The sequence below is a fragment of the Thermobia domestica genome, chromosome 3 (assembly GCF_964235325.1).
Source record: "Thermobia domestica chromosome 3, izTheDome1.hap1.1, whole genome shotgun sequence".
In the NCBI taxonomy this organism is placed as follows: domain Eukaryota; kingdom Metazoa; phylum Arthropoda; class Insecta; order Zygentoma; family Lepismatidae; genus Thermobia; species Thermobia domestica.
In genome coordinates, this window is record NC_137456.1 from 100,961,588 (window position 1) to 100,979,971 (window position 18,384).

The 18,384-nt window shown below is 34.6% G+C and overlaps 1 protein-coding gene across 2 annotated transcripts in view; it reads left to right on the forward strand.

Moving 5' to 3' along the window:
- LOC145680629 (receptor-type guanylate cyclase Gyc76C-like) overlaps positions 1 to 18,384 on the forward strand; it is a 777,573-nt gene that overhangs the window by 726,541 nt on the left and 32,648 nt on the right. For both annotated transcript variants that reach the window (XM_081751318.1, XM_081751319.1), the window contains exons 6-9: positions 132 to 325; positions 8,315 to 8,483; positions 12,097 to 12,254; positions 13,559 to 13,852. In XM_081751318.1, coding sequence (XP_081607444.1) covers positions 132 to 325; positions 8,315 to 8,483; positions 12,097 to 12,254; positions 13,559 to 13,852 — 815 coding nt within the window. The remainder of the gene's footprint in view (positions 1 to 131; positions 326 to 8,314; positions 8,484 to 12,096; positions 12,255 to 13,558; positions 13,853 to 18,384) is intronic.

Genomic DNA, 18,384 nt, shown 5'->3' on the forward strand with positions numbered 1-18,384 from the left:
TATGTATCCTATAACATGAATAAGTATTAATTTTTTTTTAAGTTTATAGAATGTAATGACAATGGAACATATATTTTGGCTTATTTTATTTAGCGATATATTTTCTAAAATGTTCTACCTTTTCATTTCAGAGTCTGGCGATCTTGGGGAAATGAAGAACTGCAATCAGCAGCCAGGATTTCTCAATAGAGCACGATCTTTGTTTGTTGTCGTGTCAACACCTCCGAAACCAAAATACGTTGACTTTGAAAAAAGTGTACGCGAATATACAGAAAAAGAGCCATTCAAATTTTCAAATCCTTTTAAAAATAGTTCTTTCCAAGTAGTAAGTATACTTTCTCAGTTCAATTTTTTTATTTCTAGATAGTAAATACAGATACAATCATGAATGTTATTATTATTATTATTATTATTATTATTATTATTATTATTATTATTATTATTATTATTATTATTATTATTTTACACATTCTACTTACAGATTTCTGTAATTCCTGAATTTCGTTTAAGCTTCCAAGCTTTCGACTCTCCTCTGGAGTCTTGATCACGGAGGTTGAAAACAGGAAGAAAAAGAATAGAAACATCAACGAATAAAAATGGAACGGACATTATCAAAAGAAGAGCTGTGTTGTACGCAAACTCATCAAGTACGTCAGCGATCAACGGGTATTTATGAAATAAAATGCAGTTGCCAAGAGAGTTATATAAGCAAAACGAAAAGAAATCTGAAAGTCCGAGTAGAGTAGGATATTAGAGATTCAAAAGCGGAAAATCCGGTATCAGGTATATCAAAGCATTTAAAAGAAACGCAACACAGGTAGAAGATTCAAAAATTTTATTTAGAGCTAGAAATGAAGTAGAGATACTGGTTTTTGAAAATTTATTTATTCGTTAAAAAAAAAAGACAAGGGATAGTTAAATGACGAATGGGAGGCGATAGTTACAAAATTTTCACAGCACAATTGTCCAGACACCCTCCAAACCTGATCAAAACTCAAAATTCGAAATTATCAGAAATATGAAGGTCCTTACAGATTTAATAAGGAAAAAATATAAGGTGTGCAGAAATAGGTAGGTTTTCGTGCAGCTTGTAAGAATTAGTCCTACAGTTAGTACCACTGTGAAAGATTAAGTCGTGGAAAAAGGCCATGTATCCACCTCGGTAGCAGACGAAAATTTCATGATGTAAAAACAAAATAATGTTTTGTTGTTAGGCGTCAATAATGATTGTGCAAAATATTGTTATACAATCGTCGTTCGTGACACATACGTAGAAATCTAATATGATTTCATGTACCAGTCAATATGTGGATAAATAAAATTAGATCGAAAATCAAAATTGGTATACTTGATATTGAATTTCATATAGAGTTTTATTTTGAGTCCAGCCGAGTCCAGTTCTATTGTGTGCTGGATGTGATAGTAAAGGACGTTATCTGTTAGAGAAAAAGACCGAGTGTTGCCCGTTTTTGCCCGGTGTGGTTTGAAATCCATATTTATATGTGAGTATGGTAATGTTGTTGGGAGTAGTCTCAATTCGGTGGATGTTTCTTTCTCAAGTAAACTAATCAAGTGTTGCCTTTTAGTCTCTTTGTTTTCCTCTATATTCCGTAGGACTTGCAGAAGCATCCTTTGTGTTGTTTCGTATGACATTTCTGAAATAACAAAGAAATACAGTCATTATCCTAAATACTACTCCCAACAATATTACCCTACTACATACAAATATGGCTTTCAAACCACATCGGGGAAAAACGGGGAACACTCGGTCTTTTTTTTCTTTCTTTCTAACAGATAACATTCCCTACTATCACATCCAGCACACAATAGAACTGGACTCGGCTGGACTCAAAATAAAACTCTACATGAAATTCAATATCAAGTATACGAATTTTGTTTTTTGATCTAATTTTATTTATCCACATATTGACTGGTACATGAAATCATATTAGAGTTCTACGTATGTGTCGGGAACGATGAATGTATAACAATGTTCTGCACAATCATTATTGACGCCTAACAACGAAACATTATTTTGTTTTTAGATCATGAACTTTTCGCCCGCTACCGGGTGGATACATGCCCTTCTTCCACGACTTTAATCTTTCACAGTGGTACTAACTGTAAGCCTAACCCTTACAAGCTGCACGGAAACCTATTTCTGCACACCTTACGTCTTTCCTTATTAAATCTGTAAGGTCCCTCATATTTCTGATAATTTCGAATTTTGAGGTTTTGGCCAGATTTGGAGGGTGTCTGGACTACTGTGCATTGGTATGACAATAAAAATAATAACATAACATAACTTGGCAACCTTCCAACAAGAAGCAAGAAAGGCGCACAAATTGACTTCGTGACTCATATTTTAGTTTGCATCCTCTTCATCCTTTGATCACTAACGTACTTGACAACGTGTTTCCGTACAACACAGCTCTTCCTTGGTAAGTTCGTTCCATTTTTATTCCTTGATGTTTCTATTCTTTTTCTTCCTGTTTTCAACCTGCGTGACCAAGACTCCAGGAGAGAGTCGAAAGCTTGAAAGTTTAAAGGAAATTCAGAAATTACAGAAACATCTAAGCAGAATAATAGTTAGAATTCCTGAGCGTGGTTTTGCATTGTCTGTAGTTCTGTTTTTTTATTACTTCTTTTCCATCTAATCAGAATTCACAGTGTTCTTTATTGAACCCTTTATTTAGATTTGGTAAATTTATATGTAAAGATACTCAATGCCGTGCCGTGGAAAATCAGTGCCCTGGGCGAGAGTATGCGACGGCATTGAGTCCCCATACATATTCCAAGTATTTTTTTCTATCTTTTTCCTTTTTCTTTCTCCCGAATTTTGCGCCCCCTTACTTCGGAGCCCAGGGCCGTCGCCCCGCTCACCTTCACAGCACGCTACTGAAGATACTGATTAATTTAATGAAAAAAAAAAAAAAACCTGGAAAAAATGCAACCTCCCAGATTAATATTGGACTACCTTCTGTCTTAAGAATAGCACTTTTGCGACGTGAAATGAAGACATAGATGTTGTGAATGTTATTAAGTGGAATATTCCACTATTTCTCGTGCAGTGCACTACTGAGATCCGTGAGAGAGGACGGAAACTGAACTCTGCGCCGAATTCGTATCTCCAGAATGAACCACATATGTTCAATTACGTTCAGACCCGTGGGTTAGGCAAGTCAGGGTAGGTGTTTAACTACATCCCGATGTTCTTCAAACCACATCACAACAGTTCCAGCTGTATGATTAGCACATTATTGTACTGGAAGATCGCATTATAACCCAGAAACAACATCTGGACGATAAGATGCAAATGGTCTCCTAAAACTGCGATATAATCACGAGCAGTGATGCGGCCAGAAGTTTAAGCACAGAATCCACTAAGAACCCAGGATGTTGCGGCCCACAGCATCATACAGCCGTCGCCATGTTTCACCTTTGGGCGGGGATACTGTGTATCATACGCTTCTTTAGTGCCCGTTATGCACAAAACGTAGTATCCGTTACGCTTCTTTAGTGTTGGTGATTTGAAATAAGGAGAACGATGACTCTTCGACCATATCACACATTTTCAGTCATCAGCGGTTCATATTGCATGTTCGCGGCATCAGTGGTGTCGTGCTAAAGCGCGATTTCGCCCTATATCCCGACTCAGTATATCCAAGTCTTGTAACTTGAGGTGGACTTTGAGTGTCGATACAGTCTGTGGAAGGTACTGCTTGAGTTCGTCCCTCACTTGATCCTCAGTCACACGACGGTTCTAAATGACAATATTCTTTAACGCTCGGCGGAACCTGTCACTGAAAAGTTCCTTTCGACCACTGTTCCTCTTCGCCGATGTGTTTTTGCCCTGAGTTTTGTTGACCATCATAATCTTGGACACTGTTCCATGCCACACAACCAACATAATTGCCACTTTTATTGCGCTACACCACATAACCAAATTTTTTCAAATAATTTACTGTCCTTGGAAATCAGAGAAGTCACTCATTTTACGCTATCACCGTCTGCTCAGTTCATTGTACACTGTCGTACTACTGCTTCTCACGTAGTACTTAGTTTGCCCTAACATACCTCTACCAACCAGCCGGTACTGTGGGTCACCGCGTAACCGTTGTAAACGAGACATCTCACGTGTTTCCATTAAATTGATTAGTGTTTGTATATACATATATCTAACTATAAAGATATGTATAATATTTTGATCTTGGCTACTCTCTAAATTTTTGAGGTGCACAACGAATAGTGAGTCCTTGAAATTTTAGCAAAGCAAGCTATTGAAATTTTAGAAGGGGGGATTTAGAATAAAATAGTTGAAATATTTAAACTGTAGCCTAGCTAAAATTGTGTACAAAATGCGTATAATTTATACACAGCACTTTTGAGACAAGGTCGTACTCAGAATCGAAGAGGGTTTAGCGAAAACCAGAATCAGGTATAAGTTGAAACCTAGGTATTTCTTTAGGAGAGATACGTCAGGAGAATTTAGAGTGGTGTATCGTGAATTATTCGAAAGAAGAAAGAATTCCCGGTATACTGGTACATATTCATTCTGAATGTAATTTCAGTATTGAAAGATACATTTTGTGTTTGACTTTTTTTTTTGGTACGGTACTGTCCAAATCACAAAAAAAGAAAACGGTATATTTAAATAAATATCACTGTAGCTACATTTATTATCTGGACATTAATATTTTGCGAAAGTGGACGCATAATAATAATAATAATAATAATAATAATAATAATAATAATAATAATAATAATAATAATAATAATAATAATAATAATAATAAGAAGAAGAAGAAGAAGAAAAATACAACTTTTAATTAATAGTAACAAGCAAGAAGAGAGATATTTTTAATGTATTTCTAAAATTGTATTTTGAGACGAAGTTTAATTCTTTAACCCATTGGAGCGGACTTACGAAAAGTTACGTATGAATATAGTTGTTCTTGAGAAATCAATCAGGAGAATTTCACGTCGTCTGACGTTTTGAAAGCAATGTTGTCAGTTCTCGAAACGTTGGACGACGTGGAATTTACCTTACTAATTGCCCGAGAACAACTATATTCATTACAACACGAGGAAAGCTTCACTTCTTATTTCAAAGTTCCATATGTCTGTGAATAAGCGAAAGGCAGATTTACGGAAATATTCCATTTCAACCCCCCTCCGTCTTTTTCCCTAGTAACTCAGATTTTAGCTACTACGTTGCATAGGGCTTAGTCATATACAGGAATATGTATTATAGTAGTTTGTCATTTATGTTCGTGCTAACGTTACAGCAATATTCTTAACGTTTTTTTTTTAGTAAATAATTATATTGTATAATGTAAAATGGGTCAATTTTCCTGATTAATCACTTTAAAATCTCTGCCTAAACGCATTTTAACTTCCAGAAAATGTATGTCTTAATTAGTAACTGCTGTAAAACATTCTAAATTGTCCATTTTTTCAATTAATTTTGTGTTCTTAATTTGGTCTATATTTCTGAAATCATGTAGGTAGAGTTACCTGCTATTATTGTTCGTTATATTGAGTATTTTCTGTAAAACCAGGATAGTCAACCCAATATCTTTTTTTTTTTCTGTATACTGGAGACAGCATTTAAAAGAGTTGGATACTTTTTATTAGATGCTGATAAGTATAATGTAAAATGTGTCAATTTTCCTGATTGATCACTTCATTTAACTGGCTAGGTTCTTTATGTTCAGTATTTTCTGTGAAACCAAGAATAATCAACTCAATATCTTTTTAACTGTATACTGGAGAGAACGTTTAAAAGAGCTGAACACTTTTTTTTTTTTTTTTTTTTAATCAGATGCTGATAAGTATAAACAGCGATAAATGAAAAGGTTCATTTCAAAATATCCCAACATCCTTGTTACATAAAAAAATATTTTGTGAATGTGACATTCCTATGGTGGAGCATCAGCACTTCCTAATTGTCATCCAGATTGCGAGGGACTCTTGACTAAGCACTTTTGTTTTCTGCCTGCGGATGCAATATGATATGTGACTGAACAGAAGAGATGCAGCTAACGAATATGACCATGGTACGCTGAGGGTACTCGTCCAACGGACATTTAAAAAAGAGTGCAATCTTTATCCGGTGGCAAGTGCGTATTGGAGAAAACAAATGTTCGCGTTTTCTTGCTGAACGAAACACATGGAAGGACGATTAGTGGATAGGATAGTTGATAAATCGCTTTCGTGATGTGACAATGACTATTATGGACAATCTCACTCAAGATGACCAGAGAAAAAAGCGTGTCCACTCCGCTGTTTCGTAGTGGCACCTTCATTGCTTAGTCACACAACGTCATGTTGAGTCCAGTGGGAAGAAACCAGGAGTATTTAGTCAACAATTTCTCGCCACCTGGACGATAATGCGCATGCACTGGTGCCCCGCCAGAGTAGTATCACACAAAGTAACTATCTCACATAACACGGATGTCAGGATATTTTTAAATGAATCTTTCCATTTGATGGCACCCTATACAAGGTGCCCCAGGAGGAAGGGTCAATACTTTGAGAAATGGTAGTATGGGTGATTCTAAGCAAAAAAGTTCATATGAACATTGGTCCTAATGTCAACGGCTTGAGAGCTACAGGTTGTCAACCATTTTTTCATTATTGACATTATGATGAATATTGCTCACCCTGTTGTTATTCTACAGAGGTGAAATATAGCGGATTTGAAAGATGATGGAATGTTCTTTCCAAAGGTATGTAAATGTGACAGTGCTATCTTTGGAAGGGAAGCTATTGAGGGAAATTTGGGGAAGTTAATGTTATTTAAAATATTGGAAGGCAACACTGATTCTCAAATATCCCTCAATAATTTCTCTTCCAAAGACACCACTGCCGTATGTTGCATAACATTGGAAAGGCCATTCCATCACCTTTCAAATCCGCTATGTTCAGCTACCTTCATAACTACAGAGTGAGTAATATGCAATTTAAAGTTTAAAAAAGGTTCACAATCTGTAGATCTCAAACCGTTGACATTAGGACCCATGTTCATATGAACTTTTTTTTTTTTTTTTTGTTTTTGTTTTTATACTTAGAATCACCCACACTACCATTTTTCGAAGTATTGCCCCTTCCTCCTGGGACACCCTGTATATAGTAATTAATAAGTGAGTTTCGTTTCACACTGTGAAACTGGGATATGGGCATAAGGGCAAAGATGGAAAATATGCTTAAGATAGTAGATCTATTAAAAAATATAAATATATCGCCATCTCTTACGTTTTGCTGTATGTGAATCTAGTATTCTCCATTTTTGGCTTCAATAGAGAGGTGATGGCGACAGTAGACCGTATTCGTGACACGCTGAATCTATTTACTTTTCTCGCTAAAAGTTCCAGGAATTTCGTTGTAACTATTTATTACCACAATATAGGTACACATGACTTGAAAATAGGCTCCTTGAGAGCACACGCAATTGTTCCACCGCTCCTACCATTGCTGAAAACAATGCTGAAAGTCCTGTTTTGATACGTTCCGAAGTTCAGCCGTCGCGTTGGTTTGAATGTCTTCTACGGTGGCGAAACGGCTCGCAAAAAACAAACATTCCTCTTTCTCTATCAGCCTCCCTACCCACCAGATTTAGCACCAGCGGATTTCTGGCTCTTCCCCAAGATCAGAAAAAGACCTCAAAGGTTTGTTTGTTTGTTTGTTTTTAAGAAGTCTATTTTGAAATGAATGTGTACCTATGTCATGGTAATAAATAGTTACAACGAAATTCCGAGAACTTTTTTATTGTTCCTCGTATATATATATGTAGAGAGAGAGAGAGAAATGTTTAATGTTTTATATATATATAGAATATATAACATTTATCTCACCAGTTTTTACTCTCCTACTTGTTAACAGACAGATAGATGGACGAAAAGAAAGTATTTTATCTTCATAGGCAGAAAGTAACCAAAACGTGCCTTGAGCACTGAAATCATAATTACCAATGATGTCTAAGTAAATATTACCCATAATTGTTAGTGGCGAATTCAGAAATCATAAGTTCATGCGTTTCGTGATGGAAGAAGATGCTTAATGTGCGAATTAGAGTAGTCAAATTGTAAAGGTTACTTTCAAAATAAACAGCTATGGACAACTTACCTTTGTAGATATCGAACGATTAGCGATTTTTTTTTTGACTAAATTTACTGTCAAAAAGTTGTATAATTTTTTTTTTTTATTCTTACGGAAGTGTTACTTTCAATTTGTTGTATTTGTCATAATTCAATACTTCTTTCCTTTGAATAGTAATATTTTATTATTATTATTATTTTTCATTGTGTTACAGCATATCACTATTTACGCTGCCCATTTATTCGATGCTGTTTATCTCTACGCCAATGCACTTCATGCTTCTCTAAGTGAATATGGGGACAATATCACAGAAGAAATCATTGATATGGAAGCCAGGAATGGAACAAAACTCATAAATTCACTTAAAAATTCTACATATTTGAGTAAGATTTATTCTTATTATTTTATTACTTATTTTTGTATTTAATATGACTATGTACCAGTGTCCATAGTACACTCATAATATACAGTATTTAAATTATATATTAATAACTGTAAATACGTTCTTGCCAATTGTGGCGGAACTTACCTTATGAATTTGATTTATAACAATAACGAGCCAATTTAGTAATAAAGTGCAGCAGAAAAGTGTTAAATTTTTACTGTTTTATAGTTGCTAGTGTATTTTCTTTGTTTTATATCAAAATGCACTAACTGTAGTAAAATACGCTAATTTTAAAGTAAGTCAAGTATACGAATTATTTTCTTCTAACAGTTTCTTCAATTTTTCATATGGGGTTACTGCTTTTAATTTACTAGTCTGTCTTTCACCGATTTCACTTCCAAATTCTTCTTTCTCATGTTCACGCCTATCATCTCCCTCAGCTTTTCTTAGATCTTCCAGTTCTTTGTTTTACTCGGATTTCTATTATCATTACTATTCTTTTCACAAAGTTATCGTCGCATTCTGTTGAGTGGTTATCGTTCTTTCTTGTAACGTAACCTTACCACATTTGTTATGTTCCGTGTATGTTTTCCTTAGGTTTGCAACTTCATTCGTTCATACCTGGTTCTGTCTTCTGTAGTTATTTTACATACGTCACTCCCATTTTATTCCAGTTTGTTGAATTCAGGGGTATATCCTATTGCACATCTTCACTTGTCTTACTATAGTGGTATGAACTCTTCAGTTCAGTTTAATTGCTATCTTCTAAATCGCAGAGAACTTCGAATATTTGTTTCTAGTTTTTCCATTCTGTTTTTATTCGATTGCGAACTTTGCTACCTATGTTTCCTCTTTATCTACAATCGGTCTTAAGTATCTTGAATGATGTATTCTCTTAATACGAGTATTCCCAACTCTAATCAAGCCAGGCGCATAAGTCCTGCTATGCTATAGAGCATGTACTCCCACTTCTGCTTACTTTCAATCTTCTCACTTCTACGGTTTTAGGTAAGTATTTCAATTTTTTTGCGGTTTATTTTCTTCACTTAGCATACAGTACAATATCCGGGCACATCATGACACCTTTTCTATCACTCTTTCTGTTTTAAAGTATCTGCATTTGCATAAAACCTTGTATATTTCTTCTTACTGATATTCTGAATTTTGATCGTTGAATGATCGGACCTCAGACGGTTTTAGTACATTTAATTTAATTTAATTTAAGAAATATTTACTAACAATGTCATGCCTACTCAGATTTAGAGACAATAATATAGTAGACGTATCTATAACCTTATTGAGATACCAGTCTTTTACTCAAAATATGGAAAATTTTAATTTTTGAATAAATATTTGAATTTTAAAGTGAAATAAATTTGTATTGGAGTTTATTTTCAATTTATGCGTAATATTTATTATAGTTTTAATGTGGTGGATTTTGTAAGGTGAATTTCGCGATGAACAATAGTATCCATATTTAATTAAGCTTAAAAATGTAGTTCAAGGTTTAAATCACTAAAATTATTTTTCGTTTTGTACCTACTTACGTACGTATATTAATTATTGTATTTTTCAACTGTGTCAAAAATACAGCGTAATGGCTCTCTATTCTGGTTACTTTTGCATTAATAGACTAGTTTGAATATTTTCCCGCTGTGTAATCACTTTCTATTTTAACGTAACAAGCCCCATACTACACAATTAATATGTGTTATAAATACCGCACAACGTAAAATATAAGACCTTTCTTATTTATTCTATCTACCTGATGTGTCTGGATATGGTCGTTGAACTATCCAACTACTCTTAGTACATTTATGAAAAATTATTGTAAATACAGAGATTTCTTATTTTAAAAAAATCACCTGGAGTGTAGCAATCCCTGGGAAGGTATTGATGTGGTATGTTACTAGGTCAACGTGATTTATGTATTCTGATAATATATTTGTTTTTGTTGATTTTATTTAGTTTCGAAGCTAGGAATTTTAAGCCATTCAAGTATTCCACTTGAATGCAAATGAAAGTTGAAAGAAGTATCTTACAATGAATGTAAGTTGTTTAATTAAATAATAATTTATTTAGCACGAATGTTTCCTCAATTTTAGTTTGAGATTTATTTACATTCATTGATGCTTTTTAAACAGTATGCTATTTTACCATTACACGCGTCTTTCACGCTAAAATTAAGTGTTAAAAAATGTATTGATGTAAGCATTCCGTACTATAGTTTATATATGTGAAAACTACAGTAGACTGTAGAAACTAGCGCCGTAACTTAGATTTTTTTCTGGGGAGGGGTGAAGGGGGGCAAGCATTAATACGCGTATTTGGGCTCCCTAGAAAAAGTTGTTTTTTCTAATTCTTGGCCTCCCTCTTTCCATCTTTCTCTCACTCTGTATGGGCCCCCGGAGCATGTGGGCCCTTGCGTACAGGAAGGTCTGCGGGGCCGTTAGTTACACCTCTGGGCCCGTTCCGTACATGACAAATTAATTAAGGGGACAATATTGACAAATCTAAAAGCCATACGAATAAGTATTATTTCTAGGGCCCCTAATAGTAGACATTTTCTACTGAAATGTGTCCACGTCTCATTTCTGTTTTATTTACCTTTTGTGTGCTGTTTTGTTTATGTAATGTATTGAACCTGTTTGATGCTTCATTTATAATTTCATGTTCGTAATGTACATGGAGTAAGAAAAATTTGTCTTAAAATGGCCCCGCCCCCCTTGAACGCCAGGGAGCTTCCCTGGGGGGAGGGCAGTTGCCCCCTTGTCCCCCCCACAAGTTACGGCCCTGGTAGAAACAATCATATTCATTTCATGCCAAGAATGTCGAGTTTTGAAAACCAGTGGGGATATTCTCACAGTTCATGACTGGGGATCTCGGAATATGGAATACTGTCTTAGCGAGGAAATTTTTTGAAAAGTGACCATCGTGCAAATGCAGTTCTAGCTAATTTTGAATGTTTTTTTTTTCGTGTTTATTTTCGTTTTTTTTTTCCACAGTGAAAAATATGTATTCTTGAATGAGAGTACGGAGGAAGGTTTTAGGGTTTTAAGGTTGTAACGTCCGATCTATATTTTCGTCCATTCTGAACACTGATCATTTGTGATATAAGAAATGTAAAAAATTTTAGCTGAAAATAGCATAGAGAAAATTTGGTTTGTTCAAAATGTCATATAAAAAATCCTCAGGGCCACAATTTCGAAATTTCACGTATTTTCGTCCTAATAAAGTCTCCACAAACTTCATATCTCCCCTTCTTTGCTCTATGAAAATATAGGTCCCTACTATCATACCAAAAATGCGGTGTGTTATTAGAAATCTCCTCTTTCTATTCCCTTATGTTTTTGTTTTATCGTTTTCTTCTATTTTTCTTCTCTCTTTTTTGTGTGCGTGCTGAGGACCGCACAAAAATTCTGGGGGCTGCTCAAGCACCTGAGTCATGGGTTTTTTCCATGTCTTTGAATGCAAATATACTCATTATTTTTGCTGTTACATATCAGTTTAAATCATAACAGGATTATCGACTACTTTATGAATCCAAGAAAGTAAGAGATAGTAAAATATATCTTTAATTTTTTCTTTTCTTTTCTTTTTTTTATTTCCAGGTATTACAGGAGCACAAATTAAAATAGACAAAAATGGCGATTCAGAAGGTAATTTCAGTGTGTTTGCATTACAACCAGGCGAGAAAACAATCAAAGATTTCTCCTGTAATTATCATATGGAAGCTGTTGGTGTGTTTCAACAAGGTGAAAATTACCCTGTAAGTACTTTTATGTCTACTAATTCATATTATCTGCATTTTTTAAATCTAGTTCTTTTTCTTTTTCCTTCTTTATTTATTTATTTATTTATTTATTTATTTGTTTAAGTTTACAGACTTTCAAAAATTGATTCTACTGCATAAAATTTCTTAAATCGTACTTTGTAAAGAAAAGTGTCAAAGCGAAAAATGTTTTATGTGTTGAGTTAGTTTAGTTTCCTTGACTACTGTAGGAGAAAACCGTATACAAAGTATGATTTATTCATAAGTTACTGTAATTTGATACGCGTATACTATGCATGTATCGACTTTTATAAAAATCATGAAATATATAACAATTACACTGATTTTCCTGTTTAAACCCTGAATAAATACTTGTGGGATAGCGAATCTAATATAAAGTCTAACAAAGTATTAAAAATGATGTTCATTTTAACTGAAAGTCAGATATTTGAAAGCATATATACAGAGTGAACCTGAAAGACGTGCCCTAACTCTGGGAGGGGATTCCTGACATCATTGCATGTTGTTGAATTTCGTGTCGTGTACGAATTACAGGGCTGCCAACTTGGAATCAACAATCGAATCCTGACAATTGGAACAGAAAGATATGCACAAATTGTGGGAAGTGATTCGTGACATCAAATCTAGTTAATGGTTGTTATGAACATCAGCAAAATGGTACATTAGACAATTGTGCTGACAGAGATAGCTTGAGTTCCGTTCCAATTGTCAGGATTGGATTGTCGATTCCAAATTGGCATACCCCTGTCACTCGTACACGACGCGGAATTCGACAACATGCCAGAGGACTTTTTGCCTTATTTTGATGTCACGAATCACCTCTCGGAGTTTGTGCACATCTTTAAGGTTCACCCTGTATATTATACAGGTCCTCTAATATTGATACCGGTAATATTGATAAAACTGCTTCCGTGATCGAAAGGTTCACAATATATATATAGGCATAATAAAACTATATTCAGAAATAAACAAACTTTACAAGAGAATGGAAAACAATGAATAAAGACATTAATTATATAATGTAAATAGAAGTTAAATCATTTTTCTCATCCGCTAATTACCATGGTTCGCTTTCAGATTGTTTATAACCTAAATAACTTCTAAGCTATTTACAGTGTTTATAAGATAGCAAATGATAAATTTAGTGTTTTACTATGACTTCTTTTTGATGATTATCAGGTAAATTCTTTGGTTTCCAATATTCTTTATACATTGTACACAATGTTGTAAAACCTGATCTTGAAACTGAATAACTATTTCCTATTATTTATAAATTTCAGGAATACAAATTGAATGATCCGAGTAAGCAAATTGAATGGCCCGGACGTATCAAACCCGAAGCTGAACCAAGTTGTGGTTTCGATCACGAACTTTGCCCCAAAGATGATAAACACAGGAGCAGCATTATAGCAGCCGGAATTCTGGGTGTTGCTTTATTTTGTGCCATAGTGATAACAATTAGTATTTATCGAAAATGGAAGATTGAACAGGAAATCGAAGGATTATTGTGGAAAATCAATATTGATGAAATATATGGTTACCGTGGAAGAGATATTCTCTCATCCCCAAGTAAGGTAAGATACTGCAATATTATAAGTATCTAGGAAGTAAATTTTATCAAAAATAAGCTTTTAATTATAGGACTCACAATAAAAATTGAAGGACCTGGTGGAAGAGGGCGTATCCCAGATATACAACGTTAAAGTTTTCTGAAAGAAAAAGGAAGAAGTGGCCTCTTTCTCTTTAGAATTACACACTAAATACCTAAGGAAATGTTCCTGTAATTCACTAAAGGAAATGAAGCTACAATAAGGAACCAAGGGAAATATTTGCCTTTCTAAACTGTTTTCCTAGAAGTTATTTGATATGCACTGTGAAAGAAGTTTCAATCTTACTTTTGGAGCATATAGTGATCTTCGTTTTCTTGTAGAGTTCAAAATTAAAAAAAAAAAAAAAAAAAAAAAAAAGCAAAATATACACGTACTCAATATTTTCTATGGTATTCATTGTATTCATTATATAACCAATTTCAGCTATGTTTCCTTAGTACTTGACCAACGCTTCTGAACAACCAACAAAATCTGAGATTGCAGATAAGCAACAAGATGACTCTTGAATGAGAAAGAGGCTTGAACTCCAGTTATGTCGCTGATGGATAAGTCCTACCTCTACCACAAAATGCAAGAATTCATGATTCTACAAATTTTAGATAGAAAATTAGACAAGGTTTGGTTTATTTCACAACAAAGAAATTCAAACCACAGATAATAGATGGCACCAGCTTTTATGTAATACATGAAAAGCAATTTCTGTAGAAGAGTAGGATATACCCTTCTTCCACCAGGCCCCGCAAGTATCTGTAGTACCTGCCTCACAAGCTTTACATTGAATAATTTATATACTTTCTAACTTTCGGAACGGTGCAGATCCCATCTTCAGGAATAAACGAATTAAGAAGAACAAATGATGTGCGGAAAGAAAGTTCTTGAAAATTCTAGGATTTGTCTAAAATCCGAATTGGATAACACATTAAAACTTGTAACACATCGAAGCAGATAATACACTTCACATAGGTATTACATGTGATGGCTATATGCGTCATGTTAAGTCACCCATAATTATCTTTTTCTTCTTCTTCTTTTTAGGCACAGAATCCATGAATAAGTTGGGTAAAGTGTAACTGCGTTACTCGTCGTATTGTGTTGTATATTTCTTTGCATTATTGAATTATATATTTGTTGTATTTGCTGTTAGTTTTTAGACAAATCCTAAATTTGCTTTTTGAATAATCTAGGTGGGAATTGTTTGTGATTTTTAACCACGTATTACCAATTTATTTTTTATTTTTTTCCAAACTTTTGGCAGCCTATTGCTCTTAGATGAAGCATTCGTCAAAATCTATTTGTTACAATATTTTGTTTGAATTGACACCCGGCACCAGCCCAGCAAGTTTACCAATTGTATGGTATCTACACAATAGATTTTTAGAGCTGAGTGTGAGAGTGATTTTCAGCAATACCGTAACACGCTTTTCTAAGATCCTTTGTTCTGTTGTGGTACAGTTTGAAAACATGAATACTTAGATAGAACGTATATTTCTTTGTATTTCCAGCCGCTTCAGCTAGGTCTCGTAGTTTTAAACCTACAGCACTTCGAAACAGATCTATATCGAAATTGCGTCAGGTTATAGCTCATTTTTTAACTCAAATTTATTAGACACTTTCGCTTGTCTAATGAATTTAAGGTCATGCTATGTTAAAGAAAAGATATATAACTGGGATACATCATATTTCACTAATGTTTCTCGGATATCTCTCTTTAATATTTCTTCCTACTTTTTTTTTTCTCTCTCTCTCTGTCTGATGACGCATGAATGAAAGTGCCAATAATTTAAATTAACTTGTATGCATATTGAAGTGTTTCTATCTGATTTGTGGAAAGTAATTCGTTTACAGAATGGAATATTTTTTACTGTCATTAAGTCTACATGGAGCAGAAAACCACACCTAAACTGTGGTTGACAATGACAACTGATCTTTCGTCTCTGTTTTTACTTCCCGTCTCTCCTCTTTGCAGTTTGTTAACGAGTCATTCGAGATAAATGTCTTGAGTATGTGTTGACAGTCTTTATGTAGAATACCTTTAATTTGTTTTCGTATTGCCACGCTGGGATCTCTTTGGTTGTAGCTATATAACAGGCATAAGGGTAACAGTCTACTTGCAAAGATACTAAATAAAATGTGCATAAGAAAAAGCAAAGAATACTTGATGAGATCTTTCGCCGATGCTTCGTCACACTAAAGGAGGAAAATTAAATATTTCAGTTTAGCGTCCCACGGTTATGCCTGTTAGCCTAAGGGAGGCGGATGATCAAGGTAAGTGAATGATGATGGAAGAAACGGTGGAATGAGAATGTGGAAGAAAAACGGAGTACCCCGAAAAAACCCACAGACACGATATAGTCCACCACAAACTTACTTGGCCAGAGATCGAACCAGGGACCCCACGCAGTAGAGCAGCGTTTCCCAACCGGTGTGCCGCGGCACACTAGTGTGCAGTGAATGGGCCGCTGGTGTGCCGCGAGGAATCGAAACAAAATTATTAGTTTTATAGCAATCAAATTGCAAAACGTTGGGAAAAATGTATATTTGTATTTCACATTACTATGAACCTCTACTATGAATCTACAATTTTAAGTTTCATACCGGGTTACTGTTCTGTACATTTCTACTGTAATGTTGAAAAAAAAAATAGTTATCATTGTTATGACCATTATTGCTTCTTTGTTGTTGCAGACTATTTCGTAACTTGAAAATTTAAAATATCATTCAATCCTTTCGACAAATTACCTACATTTGTGTTTTAAAAGTAAGAGAGATTTGTTTGTTCGTTCGTTATTTAGTGATCTTCCTTCTTAGTAAAAGGTTGGATACAGTTTTTAAAAAAGAAAGCGAAAAGAAAGAGTCCAATTTTCCATTGCAATTTTTTTTCTATTTTTAAATTAGAATAAAAAATAAACATAATGATTTACCATGGAGGAAAACCAGTGATAGAGCTTTCATCTCTGTGAGAAGAAGATCAATAATCGCAGAAAAAATACCTCTGTGTTTTATATTTACAAATAATAATATCTATAAGTGTGCCGCGAGAATCCAAGTAACAAGCGTAGTGTGCCGCAAGTTGAAAAAGGTTGGGAAACGCTGCACTAGAGGTAAGCGCTCTACCAATGAGGCACGGTGCCCCCACACACTAAAGCAGGAAGAGAGGTGGTATAATTTCTGACAATATCAGAGCTAATGCTATATGTTACATATGCAAAAAGAAGTACCAATTTCTTAATGTTCAAGACGTAAATTTTGTAGAATTTATGAGTAAAAATTATATTATCTCATCGCAATTCATTGGAGTAAAAAATCGCGACATTAGACAAAAGAACATATAACGGTTCCTAACGAAATTAAATTCTATCAAGAGCACATTGCAAGAAAAGTACATTCTTTGGATTGTATGATATATATATATATATATATATATATATATATATATATATATATATATATATATATATATATATATATATATATATATATATATATACTTTTAGATGAGATGAGGTATTAATAAAACAAAACTGATTAAAGCATGAAATATACAAATTAATGAAACTTATGTAACAGTTTCACAGGACACCCTAGTCTAATGGTTATAGCGTTAGACTCACGACCACGTAGTTCCGGGTTCCGTTCCCGGACGGTACTTTCTAATTTTCGGCGCCCATCCAGCGTCGTGAGGCAAATTGGGGAATCACGGGAATGAAAGACGTGACGGACATAAACTAGATCTAGAAAGCTCCGACACGACGACTAATGACAGGGCGACGCAGCGCGCTCACCACGTGCTCGTCGCTAGGTCCTCAAATGGCCTGTTACGTCATTTTTTTTTATGTATCAATTTCGGTAATGTAATATGGCTTTTATCAGACATATTAACGTGTTACACAGGTTTAGTGCTTTGGTCAATTTGTGTCACTAATACATACTGAATATATATTCAAAGCTAAAATGAACAATATACAAGGCAGGGGCGGATCCAGGATGGATTTCTGGGGGGCGGTGGGTTGTAATACTAGGGTGGGTCATTTTGCCACTTTTTTTTTTTTCGGAACGAAATGTAATACCTGGCAAAAGTGGCCCACCCACACGGACATAACAGGTATAGATTTTTTTTTCAAATCAGATAATATCTTCTGTGAGAACTATTGCCTCAAAGTTTCAAAATTTTACTGAAAATTAAAAAAAAAAAAAATGTTCATTATTTTTAGTTATGTTAAAGTAAACATTTTTTTTTATTTACACATGCCAGATGCTATGAAAACTGACATTCAAGTCTCAAAATGCCAGTTATATGCCCCTGCGGTGGGATAGGGGTGCCTCTCTGGGGCCGGCAAAGGGGGCAAATTCAGTACAATTAAGAGTTTCTACAGCTATTTTCGTCCTTGCCTTTTCCTTCTACTGGTGGTTTATAGTGGTAGCAGAGCATTGTTATTTTTCTCCATGACACTTCCACCCCTCCACCTCACAATACTGCAACGCTCTTCTCCTGTCCC